This window comes from Megascapheus bottae, chromosome 6 (genome assembly GCF_031878675.1).
Source record: "Megascapheus bottae isolate mThoBot1 chromosome 6, mThoBot2.hap1, whole genome shotgun sequence".
NCBI classification, from domain to species: domain Eukaryota; kingdom Metazoa; phylum Chordata; class Mammalia; order Rodentia; family Geomyidae; genus Megascapheus; species Megascapheus bottae.
The window spans coordinates 33,968,185-33,984,482 of NC_143514.1; the positions used below are offsets into that span (position 1 = coordinate 33,968,185).

Genomic DNA, 16,298 nt, shown 5'->3' on the forward strand with positions numbered 1-16,298 from the left:
GCGTTCAGAGCATCATTTCTTCTGTTCTCTTATATATATATATATATATATATATATATATGATTGCCATCTTTGATCATATACTGTTAATTTTCCATGTTCACTAATTGTACAAAAAAAGGGAAGAGAAGCAGCAGCAGAAGCAGCAAAGAGAACTGAAGAGAGCATAATGGAGTCAAAGTTCTTGTTAAAGTGAAATAGGTTGATCAGGGATTTTATTTGCATTCTTATAGTAGAGATTTTCTTTCTTCAGAATATGAAGAAGATTTTGAAGCAGATGAGGAGCAACAGGCTGAGAAAGCTAATAAAGAAGGACAGGCTGATGATCAAATGAATAGGATATCAAAGTCACCCTCAGATGATGAAAAAGATAATTTAGAGCCTGAAAAGGAGAGTGGAATATCAGAGAAGGCACCTGAGATTGAAGACAACGTGAAGGATGAGGTTGATGGATACTTGGAGAGTGAATGCGAAGAGGGTAAAAAAGGCAAGTAGAACAATATGCCAGTGACCTGGCTGCTTAGTGAGTTTTCTCTTTTTCTTCCTTTTATTCATCTTAATAAGATCTCATTTTAAAGGAAATTCAGAGCATGATAAGCTAAAGAGGGAATAAACCTTCCATACCCATATGTCTCCATCCTACTTCTAAGTAGTGGTGTGCTACTTGCTTTAGTTTCCTCAAAGACATTAAGTAAGGTATGCAACACAACTTTTGTTTAGTGTGAAAATTACTTTTCCTTCTAGAATAAGCACACACCCAACATACACATACACACACACACACACACACACACACACACACACACACATTTCCATGGTAACACCTTTGTACTGTATAAAAGTAAATGTAAGCTGGTGCCAGTGGATCATGCTTGTAATCCTAGCTACTCAGGAGGCTGAGATCTGAGGATCAGAGTTCAAAGCCAGCCAGGTACAAAAGTCCATGAGATTCTTATCTCCAGTTAACCCGCAAAAAACTGGAAATGGTGCTATGGCTCAAGTGATAAGTGATGATAACCTTGAACTGAATAGCTCAGGGACAGAGCTCAAGTCCCAGGACCGATCAAAAAAAAAGTAAAATTAAAGAAATAATGAAAAGTAATGCCTATGCATGCACTCAAATTAAAGTTAAAGTTCTATACTTGGCTCTTTTTATTTTTCCCCCTTATTAAACAATATTAAACACAGGATTCTGGCATATTAGCCTTATGTCTTCCTTATAATCATTTAGTCTAAAATGTTTCCTCCAAAAATTCACAGGGAAACATAGAACTTTTTCATTTTCTGAAACAAACTTTTAGAAGATCTCAGTTCATCTAAATTCTTTCCCATGAAAGAAGACACCCACTTTCTACTTTGCTTTGTTTTGATTTGGCCAAATTATGTGTATTTGTTAATTTAACCAATATCATCTCTCATTACCTCTTGAGCTTTCACTAGTAATAACAATAATTACTCTCATACTTAAGTTTGTGTATGTCTTTGCAATTTGCAACTGGGGAATGAAGTCACATTATTATGCTGTTTTGAGTGGTTGTCTCTATTTTCTCTATTCTTTTTACCTCTCAAAAATTTCCTGTCTATAAAATCTCACAATTTTGAATTCAGGAAGTAGAATAGTATAATATAGAAAGAAATTAATTTAATAATCATGAAAGTATATATTTGGTTTGTAGTACCATTTTCTTCAAGAAAGAATTCAAATAAACCTACTCTAAAAACCCATGTGTTGGTGGCTCAAATCAGGAAGTTATTCAGGAAGCTGAGCTGTGAAGAATGTGATTTGAAGCAGGTTTGGGCAGTGATTCAAAGCTAGCCTGATAAGGAAAGTTTGTGAGATGCTTATCTCTAATTAGCAAAAAGCTGGAAGTGAGCTGTGGCTCAAGTGGTAGAGAACTCATCTTGAGCAAAATAGGGTTCAATTCCCAGTATCAGCAGACAAACAAATTATGAATAATTTCTTGTATATATGTATATGAAACACTATGAAATAAAAACAGATTATTTAGAATAAAAGAGAAAACAATTTGGCTACAAACCCCATGTGCAATTATTACTACTTAATTAAAACTTAACCCTTGCTTCCTGATGGGTATGGTGAGTGAAGCACAATTTGAAAAAAAATAGATTGTCATTAAATTTAAAAAGATTTAAATTCATTTTCTTATAGTTGAATGAATACTTAACAGTTGATAGACATTTCAGTAATTTTTAACAACTTGAAACAAGTCTTTTCTAATTTCAGTTACTATTTACATTTTATATTTCTAACATTCAATATAACTATATGTAAATTCTTCTCAATTTGAGTGTGAATACAGAAATTCATATTCATATTTAATATACAGTTTAGAATTTAACAGAAAAAAGATATCATTTGAGTCAATAATTTTAAGGAAATCATCCAGGCAATTAGAGCTTGGAAAAGATGTATTTGTATTTTAATATAATTCCCTCAAAGCAAAAATTATTCTCAGTTTTTTATTTGTGCTGCCATGGTGGAAAATTATCAAATTACCAATTTCACTGATCCCATAAACACTGGATATCTAGTTGTCTGAGAATTTTTTTTTTATTTTTGGCCAGTTCTGGGGCTTGAACTCAGGGCCTGGGTACTGTCCTTGAGCTTTCTCAAGGCTAGCACCTTACCACTTGAGCCACAGCATGATTCCCAGCCTTTTCTGTGTATGTGGTACCAAGAAATCAAACCCAGGGCTTCATGCGTGCTACATAAGCACTCTACCACTAGGCCACACTCTCAGCCCATTGTGTGAGAATTTATGTTGTGTAAACACTGTGCTTTCTGGAGATCAAATGGCTTTTTCTAAGAATAATACTATTTATAAATACAAAGAAAGAATGATGTATATATTGCTTGGATCTTCCTTGGAGGGAAATAATTAATTATTTAGATTTTTATTTTGCTAGACTTGGACTTGAAACCTGAGCTCCTTTTGCTAAGGGTGACACTATGCCACTTGAGCCACAGTGTCACTTCTGTCTTTCTCTGTTTATGTGGTACTAAGGAATCTAATCCAGGGCTTCATGCATGCTAGGCAAGCACACTGCTTCTAAGCCACAAAATTGATCATTTAGATTCTTAATTCTTAAATATCTGACATCAGTAGATAGGCTTTTACACTGGATAGTGCTTCCATATAACTAGTTGGAAGCCTATATTTATAACTGACATTTTAAATAATGAACTATGTGCCCTGTGGTAAACATTTTTATGAACTATTTAAACAACTGTCAGAGTCAGCTATGTTTCCTTTTTATGTACATTTCACAAATAATTGTACACTTAAAAATAGTGAAGGTAAATGATTCCCAAATTTACAGAGTCAGACAATTGCAGGACCAAGGTGAAAATATTATTCAACTCTGGAGACGGCATTTTAGACTTTTCTCCTCTGTAGATGGATTTTCCTCTTTACTCTCAGGTCTTTTGGTAAGTTCTGGTCATCCTATCAGAAATGATCCCATTTCAGTAGCCCCAAGAAGTGCTTTGTTTAGTGAATCATTGTTGTTCACTCATTTCATGTGTGGTAAAATTTCTCCTCAAATTAATTACACTTGTTAATTATACTAAGCAAACAAAGATTGAGTTTTTTTGGGTTCTTCCTCACAGAGCTGATTTCCTAAAGATATTCTGCAATTAAAAACATCTCTTCATTGTTAAAATCAAGAACTCTAAAGTCCTTTGATTAATGTCATAGTGTACTTAGTTGCACTTAGTTTAAAAGATCATTATTGGAATTGGTTTTAAACAATTTTATAGTAAGTGATACAGATATCGAACATACAACATTTTAATTGTATATTAAGGGCTCTAGGAACACATCTACAAATCTTGGGAAATTTAAGAGCCAGAAATTGAATTGGCCAGCTAGTTTTTCACTTCAAAAAAGACATTATCAAGTTATTCTTTGTAAGGTGCCCTTTGCATCTTGTATTTTCACTGAAGAATTTCTCTTATTCTAAAACAGAAATCTTATTCATACTAGTATTGTCCCTTTCCTTCCCCTCATGCTTTCTTATTTTCAAGCCCTGTATTCTAATAATCTGCTCTCATGTAATTCAAAAATATGCCTTTTAGCATGTGAGGTATCAGAATTTTGAGAGTCCATCCAGCTAATAAGTGGCATGTATCGAGAATGATAATAACGTGACAGAATTCTTCAAGCCCTGTTGAAAAGTGGCGTTTCATCTTCAAAAGTGTAAAAGGCATATTGTGGCCACAGAATCCCAGACACCAGTACATCCTTTTTATTGACATGATTAAGAATCTTGCTGTTAGTATTCGGATGTGTTTCATTTGAACCTGCCTGCACCTGTTCCCAGAGGGCAAACAATTGCCCAGGCTGTCACTCTTGTGACAAGTCAGCCCCATTTAAACTGCCAGCTAACAATCCGGCTGGCCTGCTTTGATGAATGCACTGCATTGAGCTGCTGTGAGTGATAGAGTGCCAGGGACTGAAAGCTGACTCAGAGAGGACCCTAGTTTAGGAATGATGGGTAAGACTTCCTATCATTTAAAAAGAATGACAGCTTCCTTTCTCTGCATTTATGTTGCCAACCCCAGGCATTAATTTACCAGTTGAAAATGTATTGTCATTGATGAATGTTGTATGATTGGGGGTCTGGGGTGGGGGAAGTGAAGTATCATATCACTAGGAATATACTTTTATGGACAGTTTGGATAACAGGGCCTGTGAGTAAGGAGTAATGACTAAATAACTCCTAGGAGGGAGGCAGGAGAAGTCCGAGAGACCTGGTAAGAGATAGAGACAGAGACAAAGAATGCTTTCCCAGAATATGAACAAAGCAAGACTTGAAGCCATTTTTTCTGGTAAGAATGATTTTATGTGTGCTATTTTTTAGTCTGTTGAAGAAATAGACCTCATAGACTTAAAATACTAGAGTCAAACCTTCTACTCACTTTCTTCAGGAATTACACTGGCTTTGTTCATTTCGTTAAATCCTCGGAATGAGATACACAGTGATGTTCTCTCCTACATTGATATTACATGTGTTGTGAAACCATACTTTTTTTAAAAAATTTTTTATTGTAATTAGTAAAAGGGTTACATGATATTTGCCAGATAGAAGGTGCATTAATTCACATACATTGATACCCTTTCACATGTCTTGGTACCCATTTCCCTTCCCCCCACCCGTCTTGGTTTTCCCCCCTTCCCTATCAAATTTCAAATATCCAAATACAAATAAATTCAATATATCAGATAACAAAGTGAGATACTATACCAATATGAGATAACCAAGGGACAGCAAGGGAGATGAGAGACAACATAGTACATTAAGGACAACAATCATTCATTATATGGCTTTTGTTTCAATATCCTGGAGGTCCTTTCAATTAGCTTCACATTCATACTTTTTTTTTGCACACTAAACCTTAACTTTTCTCAATGATAAGAATTAGACCTAAACTCACCTCTGGATTGCTGAAGTCATAGCCCTACGGAGCTATTTAAATGTAGCATTATTTTACATGAAATATTTGCTATTTTTCCCTGTTTCGAATCTTTCTTCTACATAGTAATGGTACCATGGGGACACACAGTAAAATCTGTGAAGGAAGGGCGATTGACAAATGTAAAAGATTTATGCAGCAAAATAGGACACAAGATTTCACTCTAATCTCAGTATTTTATTATTCCCAGTAATGTTTAGAATGTGCAATTGAAGGCACATTTAAATTATATCTACAACTTTGTCTTCTTTATGATTTCTTTTCTTCCTGCTAAAGCTGTGTTTATTTGTAGATGTCTCCCTTATACATTTAGGTGTAGATTGGTCTCATTGATGAATTGAGCCATTTCAATTCGTAGCAACTCTGTTTTATGAGATGTGACCTCTCGGCTACGACCAACGGCTAGTTACTGTTCATACGTGGAATATCATTTTCATCAAGAATATATTCACTCTACAATAATTGTTGTGTCTAAATTACTGACTAATTAGGTATTATTGTAACTGAATAGATTGACTGAACTTTCATATCTGATATAAAATATAAACAGATTTAATGAACTCTTTTTTTATTTTTATTTTATTTTTTTATTGTAATTAATAGAAGGGTTACATGATATTTGCCAGATAGAAGGTGCATTAATTCACATACATTGATACCCGTCTTGGTACCCGTTTCCCTCCCTAATGAACTCTTGATTACAACCAAGATGGAAACTTTCATACCAGTAATGCTACAATATATAAACAAATGATGAGTTGAACAATATAAGAATATCATTTATACAGATTTTGAGGAACTCTTAAATTAAGGGATTTAAAAACTTTGGTATTAAAGTTTAGAATAGAAGAAATGGGGTCATACTGGGTTGGGATCCGTGATTGGAAGGGTCTAAAAACTTAACCTTTATTTCCTATTTGTTCTCCTTGGGTACTAACAATTAGATAGGAAGGACCAGGTGGGTTCATAAAGAGTCAGGGCTTCTTCTTCTTCTGTTTTTTTTTTTTTTTTTTTTTTTTAAGAGTCTGTGGCTCTTGCTTTTAGCAGATAAGTGTGTTTTGAGTTCATTATGCTTTGTCATTATAAAAAAGGTGTTTTACAAAACTTCCTGTTTCCGTGTCTGGTACCAGTCATTTACAATTGTAATCCTATTTACTCAGGAAACTGAGATCCAGAGGATTTCTGTTCAAAGCCAGCCAAGGCAGAAAAGTCAACTAGATTCCATTTCCAAAATAACACGTGAAAGCAGGAAGTGTGGACTGGAAGTATAGCTCAAATGGTAAAATGCCAGCCAAGCAAGCAAGTTGAGTGAACGTGGGGTTCAAACTCTAGTTAGTAACACACAAAAAAAACCCCAAATGAGAGCCTTGCTGGTTTATAGCTAGGTAACTATTAGGTTTTATTTAACTTTGTTGGAACTCTTTTTCTGGTCTTGCAAAAGAAGGTAACTATTTCATTGGAATAATGAGATCTTATAAAATAGTTGCCTCAGTATTTGGGATACAGTGGGTACATAATATAATCAAATTTTAAGAATTTTCCCTCTCAATAAATGTGACCGGGATAGTACTCGGTATTGTGTTGTAAGGAGCATCGCAAGAAATACTTCATTGGAATACACTACATTTATGATAGAAAAAGTCTACCAATTATATAGACAAGAATATTTAATTTGAATAGTTTATATTTTTCCCATATAATGCCATGTGGTGAACAAATGCAATTACTCCTATTTTATGGCTATGAAAACAGAGGATAGGAGAAGGTGAGGAGTATAATTAAATTTAAAGTTAATAAGTAGTCAAGTTATGATGAGGAAGCCTATTACAGAAAGACAAGGATTTTTCTCAATTTCTTTGGAATAATATTTTAGTGGTATAATGCAAAATGGGGAACAATTCCATGTGCAATGGTCAAACATGAAAAAAGAAAGTGCCTTGGGGTTGACTGAATGTGGAGAGGAAAAATGTTGGAGCTGTACTTAGGACAAGATCCAGGGCTGTAACCAAGGGTCAGTCACTCAGTGTAGAAATTTTCTTTGCTAGAAAGACCCAACTACAAGTCCTTTCCTGTTTGAGCACAAGAAGGGGAGACTCACAGATAAAGGGAACTGGGTAGTAGACAGAGTTTTTCTCCCCAATTCCTCTGATTTTTTTACTCCTAATGACAAAAATAATAAGTATATATGTGCCTTGACATTCCTTTATAAAAAATCTTTTTAGGGGCCTATAAAATTGGTTCAAACAGAATAAGCAAAATTCATTTAAAATAACAGTATTCATTGTGAAAATCCAACAGTATGGTCTTGAACCTTCTTGGGATTTATTGTAGACATAGTCTTAACCTGGTGTGTGCATGAAAATAAAACTATGAAATGATGGTGAGACTACACAATAGCTTGAGGTTAGGAAGAAATTTGAAAACTAAAATGAGTTTATATAGGAAGTCAGGTGCTTTGCCACTTTGAAAATGTTCATTCTCATGATCTTTCCTTGTTCAAATATTGACTGAGTCGAACCCAAATGCATATCAGCTTTTGGATATAAAAATCACACCATTAGTAGAAGTTACTAAGGTATATGTGTGTGGGGAAGGGGGCTTTTTATTGTGTGACTAACACAATGGACATGGACTCTATCATGCCACTATTCAGAAGTACTCTCAGAACAAACAAAACATTAATGAAAGCCATCATTAAACAACGAATAAACAAGTTATTTCTTTTTTTTTTGCCAGTCCTGGGCCTTGAACTCAGGGCCTGAGCATTGGGCTTTCTCAAGGCTAGAGCTCTACCACTTGAGCCACAGCAACATTTCTGGCTTTTTTTCCTATGTATGTGGTACCAAAGAATCAAACCAAGGTCTTCGTGCATGCTAGACAAGCACTCTACCACTAGGCTAAACTCCCAGCCCCAGTTATTTTTCTTTTTTTAAAAATGAGAAGTACTATCAGGGGAGAGGAGCATGGGCTCCTAAAGTTTCCGAACTCATGCAAGTAAGATAGAGAAAAATACCTCCATCTGCCATGCTCTGCACAGAAAAGCAGCATAGCTTATAAATATCTTATTATAAAATGAGGAATAAATATTGAGTAGCTAGATTTTGCCCTAGAGGCTCATGACTTCACTCCTAGCTACTCGGAAGACAAAGATCAGAGGGATCATGATTCAAAACAGTCCAGGATAAAAGTTCACAGGATTCTATTTCACCCAGTGGCTGGGTGCCTTAGTTTGTGTTGGCCATCTCAACTGTGGGAGAGTCTGAGATTTGGGAGGGCTGCTGTTTCAAACTAGCTTAGGATGGGGAAGAAACTTATATAATAATAATAATAATAATAATAATAATAATCAGAACAGCAAAGGATAGAAGAGAGACTCAGGGTAGAGTACTTTCTAAGAAAGTATGAAGCAAGAAGTTCAAACCCCAGAAGCAGAAAAAAATGGAATGTCTAAAGTGTGTGATTTCTCTGAAGAGCAAGTGATCATCTGGTGCTTTTGTCAAGATATTGGGAGATAAAAACAAACGGAATTATGCTTTAAGGGATTGTGTTCCTTAAAGGCTTTTTCTTTTAGCTTTTTTTCTTTTTCATGCTGTGAGGCATCTCTCAAATATTTGTGGAAGCTCTGTTAAGTCTCAGTATCTACACTTAAAATGCTAAGTCCTATCATAGAGATCTGAGGGGCAGAGGGAGGTGAATAAAGCTAAGACTGGCATTTCATTTCTTAAGCTGAGCATTAGTGGCTACAGCCACCTGTGTAGTTGTTATGAAATACAGGAAACAGTAAAGAAGGTAAGGAATACAGGAAAGAGAAAGCAGAAAGCAGGCAGCATTTAAGTGCTGTTGGTTTCAGAATCAATCTACAGAGTCCATTAAAAACCCAGATCCGCTGAAAGAGCAAGTTCTACATTTCTCTGCTCTGCAGCATGGCATTCAGTGACTTGTATTCTCTTAAGAGCTTCAGTAAAAATGGTGTATTACTGGAGGTTTGTTTGCTTTTTTTTTTTAAGCTTTTGGGGGGTGATATGCAAGTCACTTTCTACTACTGTTACGTGTCTACACTGTGCATCTGTGGCGTTTTCTAATATGTGACTTGAATCCCTTCTCTAGTTCCTCATTGTCTGTCCCTAGCTTCTGTCTGCTTAGTCTCCTTTAGAGAATTGCCCAAGGCTACAGGATCCACTTCACCTCAGGCTCAAACAGCAAAGGTGGTGCTGGAGAGTTTCTGTCCCCCTCCCCCAGCGGGGCCCAAAGCCTATACCTTACAGCTTCAAAACAGAAAAACATAGATTCATCTTAATTTAATTATAGCCTGCTAATTATAACTTAAACTTCAAGAGTTCCTGTGGGATCATGCTGAGCTTTGGTGGTTGATTGAAATAGCTCCTTGACTGTCTGCTTCCTCTCCTTACATGGCCGTCTCCACTCCCTTAAGAATTTCTCCTGGAAGACAGGTATGGTGGCTCACAGTCTGTAATCCAAGCTACTTAAGAGGCTGAGCTCTGAGGATCACAGTTCAAAGCCAGTCCAGGCACTAAAGACTGAGAGTCTCTTATCTCCAATTAGCCACTAGAAAATCGGAAGTGGAGTTGTGATTCAAGGGGTAGTATGGTAGCCTTGAGCTGAATTGCTCAGGAACAGTGACTGCCCAGGTCCCCCCCCCCCCACCAAAAAAAAAATTTCTCCTTGAGCATGTCCTTTAAACATCGCTCTTCACAAACAATGCTTCATCTTAGAACATTGCTGCTGGGGAGCTCAGAGGAAGATAATATGTAACACATGCACACAGATACACATACACAAACACATGCACACACACACACACACACACTATTTATGAAATGTCTAACCATATTCAGATATCAAGGTGCACTAGAATGCTAGATTTCATAGTAGAAAAAAAGTAAGAAAAAGCTAAACAAAAAATATGTGGCTATTTAAAAAGACAAAGTTAAGCTCCTTCTCTAAGGATAAAGGGTTTCTTCATTTGCTTTATGTTTTTAATGAAGGAAATAATTGTAAAGGCATTCTAAACAAATAGCTTTCAAAGAGAAAATCCAAAGAATAGAATTTCTCTTTGCTTACATGCAACCTCCTACCAAAACCTGTAGTCCATAGATTAGGTAGATATCTTTATCATGCTAATCAGGTTGAATATTTAGGAAAAGAGGGACTACAACTTAACGGATTAACGGATGTGTGTATTCTTATTACGATAATCTATTACAAAAATTGTTCTGTTTCCACAATTTATTCAATTGCTCTATGGAATAGTGATATCATTTTTATTTTTGCAGACATCAAAACTTCTTCATCAGCTTCATCTCCGAGTCACCCCCTTTCTAGTGAAAGTGAAGATGAATCCGCCGAGCATGAACAAGGAATCCACACTACCAATGAAAGAGGCTCCGAAAGTTCAGACGAAGCTGCAAGTTCCTCTACTCCAGAGCTGAGTGAAAATGACGAGCCAGGAAAATGCTACTTCCCAATGATGGAGAACTTTTTTGAAGATGAAGTCGAAGACCAAGAAATAATCAAAGCAAATGTGGAGAGCCAGGCTTTGTCAACAGAGGAAAGCTATGAAAATGTTACCGAAGAAGCAATGGAGAAAAGAGCCCAAGGGATTACAGAGAATTTACCTAAGAAGTCCAGGAAACAAGCTTCTGAAAAACCAAAGGAAAAGGTCATAAGTAAGGTTTGGGAAGAAACCACTGCTGAGGTGGACAGTAAGGCAGGTCTCGCAGAGGCGGAGCGAGGTGGTGAGTATAGCCACTGAGCTGACTTGCCTTTGTCCCTGCATGGAAGCTGGTTTGGGTTATCATGTACTGCCAAAGTTCAGAAAGTGCTTGTTATAATGCTCCAGAGTTTCCATGTTTTCCTTCTCTCTATCACATAATCATACATGTGTTTTCAGCTTGTTTTCCTTCTATTGCAGTTAAAAATCACTTGGTAATTATTACAGCCTGTTTCCTATTTTCTGTAAATTCCTTCTTACCATAATCCTATCTCATGTGTCAAATAAAACATGCTACATGTCTGAAGGCAAAATATATGTGTGGCTTTTTAGAGATTAATGTCATATGTTCTTAGTTATATATCCTTAATTCACATTGATGGGCGCTTGCTATTTTTTTTTCCATGCGTGGTTCTAAAAATCTATTAACTCATTGCATCTCACCAGGGCCTCATTTCCCCATGAATTAGTTCCTATCACCATCTCCTCTTTACCGTGAACTATCTGTGCCTTAGAGAGGTTAAGTAAGTGGCTCAAGATCATGCAACTATGGAGAGCTTTTCTCAAAATTTAAATCCAAGCAGAGTGCCTCCAGACTACCTAGAAATTTTCTACTGCATCCGTCTAGTTGGGCTTTAGATTTAGAGTTAAAAAGAGAGAAAGAAAAAGAAAATCACCAAAGAAATTTCATTCTTCACTTTTGTGAAACTGAGGTACCTGGGGTTCCTTGGTTTGCAGGAGTCCATTTAGCAGGAGAAAACTAAGGAGGATGTAAGTACCATGAGATCAAAAGGCCTTGGACATATTTAAGTCCTGCTGCTTCTCTTGTGAGGAGGACAGTGGAAGGATGGAGTTTTATTCTGTGCACCATTGGGTAGCTATTGCCAGATACCTGTGGCTCCCAGAACATTTGTGCCTTATTATCATGTATCTCATGGTGTACCCTACTTGCTCTCACCTCTCTTCTGCCAATGAAATGGCCATTCTTCTGGTGTATAAGGTAAAATTGACTTCATATTTTACTATGATGAAAACTTCATCAGAAAACAGTTTCAATACTTTAATATCTATATTTATTTTAGGCCTGCCCATAAGAAGAAAGTTTGGCACTCCAATAACTGAGACAAAGTTAGTAATTACATATAAAATTATAGAAGGCATGGAAAGAATGATTTCATTCTTTAAAAGAAGTCTAATTTTCCTAAGGTCATCTTGAATATCTTTCCTGAACAATATCTTTCAAAAAGATTTTAGAAGTTAGTTATAAACGGGCACTGATGGCTCATGCCTGTAATTCTAGCTACTCAGGAGGCTGAAATCTGAGAATCAAGTTTTGAAGCCAGCCCAGGCAGAAAGGACCATTAGACTCTTATCTCCTATAAACTGCCATGAAAAGACCAGAAGTGGTGCTGTGACTCAAGTGGTAGAACACTAGCTTTGAGCACAAATTGGCCTGCACAAAGAGGCTCAGGGACAGTGCCCAGGCCCTGAGTTCAAGCCCCAGGACCATAAAAATGTTAGTTAAATTTTGAAGACGAGATCTAAGACGATAAAAGTCAAAGTCAGAAAAAGCATTCCATATAGTGATATATAACAAGGAAATAAAGGATATAAACTTCAAATTATGTATGTGTGTTAAGGGGAATATTACTAGCCCTTGAACTCAGGGCGTAAGTGCTGTCCTTAACTTTATTGCTCAAGGTTGGTGTTTTAACACTTGAGTCACAGCGCCACCTTTGGCTTTCTTTTGGTGGTTATTTGGAGATGAGAGCCTTAGAGACTTTCTTCCCCAGACTGACTTTAGACTATAATCCTAGAATTCAGCTTCCTGAGAAGTTATGATTACATAGGCTTGGCAGTTTTTCTTTAAATTCTATATTATTATTAATTTGTGTGTGTGTGTGTGTGTGTGTGTGTGTGTGTGTGTGTGTGTGTGTGTGTGTTGCTTTGGGGCTTGAACTCAAGGCCTAGGCATTGACCCTGTGTCAGTTTGCTCAAGACTATAGCTCTATCACTTGAGTCATAGATCCAAATCTGCTTTTTGATGGTTAACAGGAGATAAAAATCTCATGGATTTTCTACTCAGGCTGGCTTTGAACCTCTATCCTTGGATTTCAGCCTCTGAGTAGGTAGAATTGCAGGTATGATCTACCAGCATGTGCGGTTTTTACATTTTTAAATGGCCTATAATAGTGTTTTAACTTAAACAATGTTTGTCAACAAATTTTAATTTAGAAAGTATCTATCTCTATCTAATTTGAGTTTCTGGTGTTTGAGCTTAAGGCATTATGTCAGCTTGGCAAGAACTCTATCACTTAACATACCTCTAGCCCTTTTTTAGATTTAGTTGCTTTTTTTGTTCACATTGTATCTTTTGCTTTTGTTTGGGCCAGCCTGAAATAATAGTCATTCTGCCTACATCTCCTATGTAACAAGAATTATCAGTATATGCCACAATGATCTGAACCTCCTGTCTCTACCTCCCACATAGCTCAGCTAATAGGTGTGAACCACACAGCCAGCTTTATTACACTAGAATTACAATAAAAATACTACCAACATTTCAAAACAATGTTGTGTATGTGGATAAGAATTATTGCTATATTTGAGGCTCCTTCATAAAGTAATTCAAATCTTTGACCTTGGATTTCATTTTTAAGTTCTAGAACATCAAGACCATTAATGGAGAAAATGTGCATAATTTAACAAGATAAGCATTTTTTTGTAAAGTGAGCTGAAATTATGATGCATTATAATTTATAACATAGGTTATAATTTAGCAATAGACAAATTAGCATGTGACCATGTCATATATAAAGACACTAAACGTATCTCCCTTTTCTCCCTTGGACTTGTGAAGTGATTAATTATATTGGTTTGTTATTTATCCCAAATGCATTAAAAAGCCTGTATTCTTGATTTGATAACATCTATAATTTTAAAACATTTTCTGATATTTTTATTAATATAGATTCAACACTAGATGGGAAGGTGTGACACTAATGACTTGTTAGGCTGTAATCTATGTGCAGTAATGTTTATTGTTCATTAACATTTAGTGTATATATATATGAAATGATATTTAAAATATAGAAGAAGGTAATTTGGAAGAATTACACCAAAGTTTTATCACACAGAAAAATAATTACTTGCGACATTTTCTCAGGCCTTTGTTTAAATATATATTTTATTGTTGGGGTAATGTTTAGAGGGATTACAGTTACAGGTAGTGGATACTTCTTGAACATTGATACCCTTTTTTCTCCCTCAACCCCCTCTCGATCATCTTGTTTTACTCCTTCCTTTCTCTATTTCAAATAAAAAAAATAAATGATTATGCAATATACCAGGTAACAAAGTCAGATACAGTAACCACATGAGATTAGCTAAAAGTGGAAAAAAGAGGAAATAAACAACTTTACATAGTACATTAAGAACAAAAATCATGAAGATAAACTTCTTGTTTATCTAGAGTTCATTTCGCTTAGTCTCACCATATATGGCCACATGTATATAGCTTTTGAGCTATTGTAATCTTATGCTAGGAGAATCCTAAATATGTACTAATTATTACAAATGAGACTTGGAAAAAGTCTTATTATGTGAAGTGAGCCTTTGTTCCTTTAGGTCTGGCTTACTTCACTTAGTATGATTTTTCCCAAATATTTCCAATTTCTTACAAATGGGGTGATGTCATTTTTCCTGATGGCAGTGCATTTTTAGAAATATATTTTACAAAATTACATTGTCATATTTTATGAATTTTATTATTTTATGTTTTAATGTTATACTATAACTGTTTTTCTAACTTAACTGTGGTAATGCTACATGTTTATGAACATGTTTAATGTTTGTATTATACCTTATATTTTTAACCTAATCCTTATTGTTGACTATTTACATTTTCTTCTTTTCACTTTAATAACAGTACTTTATTACTTGCCATTTAATGTCCATAATATTTTTCTTAAATGAGATTCTGTGAAGTACAAATTTTGTATCAAACATTGCTGATAGTTCATGTATCTTCATAACTTTTTTTCTCACAAATTGGTTCAGAAAGGATAAAAAGAAATTGAGGCCTGGGCAGGGAATGTGGCCTAGTGGCAAAATGCTAGGCTAGCATTTACAAAGTACATACTGTTGTGTATGTATATCTCCAGGTGCATTTTATTTTATGTATTTATTTTTGTTGGTCATAGAGCTTGAACTTAGGTACTAGGCTCTGTCCCTGAGCCTTTGTGCTCAAGGCTAGTTCTGTGCCACTTTAACCACAGCACCACTTCTGGTTTTTGAGTGGTTATTAGAGATAAGAGTCTCAGGGGAACTTTTCAGACAAGGCTGGCTTTGAACTGTGATCCTCTGATCTCAGCCTCTTATACTAACTAGGAGCTACAGACTGACACCCAGCTTCATTTTATATTTTTATATGTAAATCAAAAACAGCTATTATGGCTGACAAATAACTTAAAGCTAAATAATGCATAATTAAAGAACAATTTTATCATTATGTCTGTAAGGTAAAATGATCTTGATTATAGGGACAAGAAAATCTTATGACTTGAGGAATAAATATAATTTATCAGTGAATTATTTGGAGGTATGTAGCTTCTTTTTTTCCAATACATTTCTGCCAACAAGTATTTATTGGTCATCCACTTTGTGTCACACACTGTTCTCAATGTGAATATAATAGTTCCTATGTACATGAAGTTTATATTCTGAAAAATATGTCAAAACAGTGAAAGAGTACATGGAGGGTCTAGGACTTATGTTACTGGAAAAAGCAGGATGAGGAGATGGAGGGATGGGTGTGGGGAGAACAAGGGGAGGGGGAAGAGGAGCAGGAAGGATAAGGAAGGAGAGAGAGGAGAGAGAAGTGAGATAGAGGGGAGTGAAGGGGAGAGAGAAGAGGGAGGGAGAAAGGAGAGAAAGGGTTAGAAAAACAGTAAAGAGGAATATAGAGCTAGAGCAATAGCACAGTGAGCAAGAGAGTGAGAGCATGAGAAAAAGCAAGACAAAGATGGATAGAAGGAGGGAGCATGTGGGGAGGCAGAATAAGAGGGGAAA

The 16,298-nt window shown here is 35.8% G+C and overlaps 1 protein-coding gene across 1 annotated transcript in view; it reads left to right on the forward strand.

The window, feature by feature from the left end:
* Erich3 (glutamate rich 3) overlaps positions 1–16,298 on the forward strand; it is a 76,009-nt gene that overhangs the window by 34,926 nt on the left and 24,785 nt on the right. The window contains exons 7-8 of the mRNA XM_090333971.1: positions 254–487; positions 10,792–11,253. Of these exons, the coding sequence (XP_090190097.1) occupies positions 254–487; positions 10,792–11,253 (696 nt within the window). The remainder of the gene's footprint in view (positions 1–253; positions 488–10,791; positions 11,254–16,298) is intronic.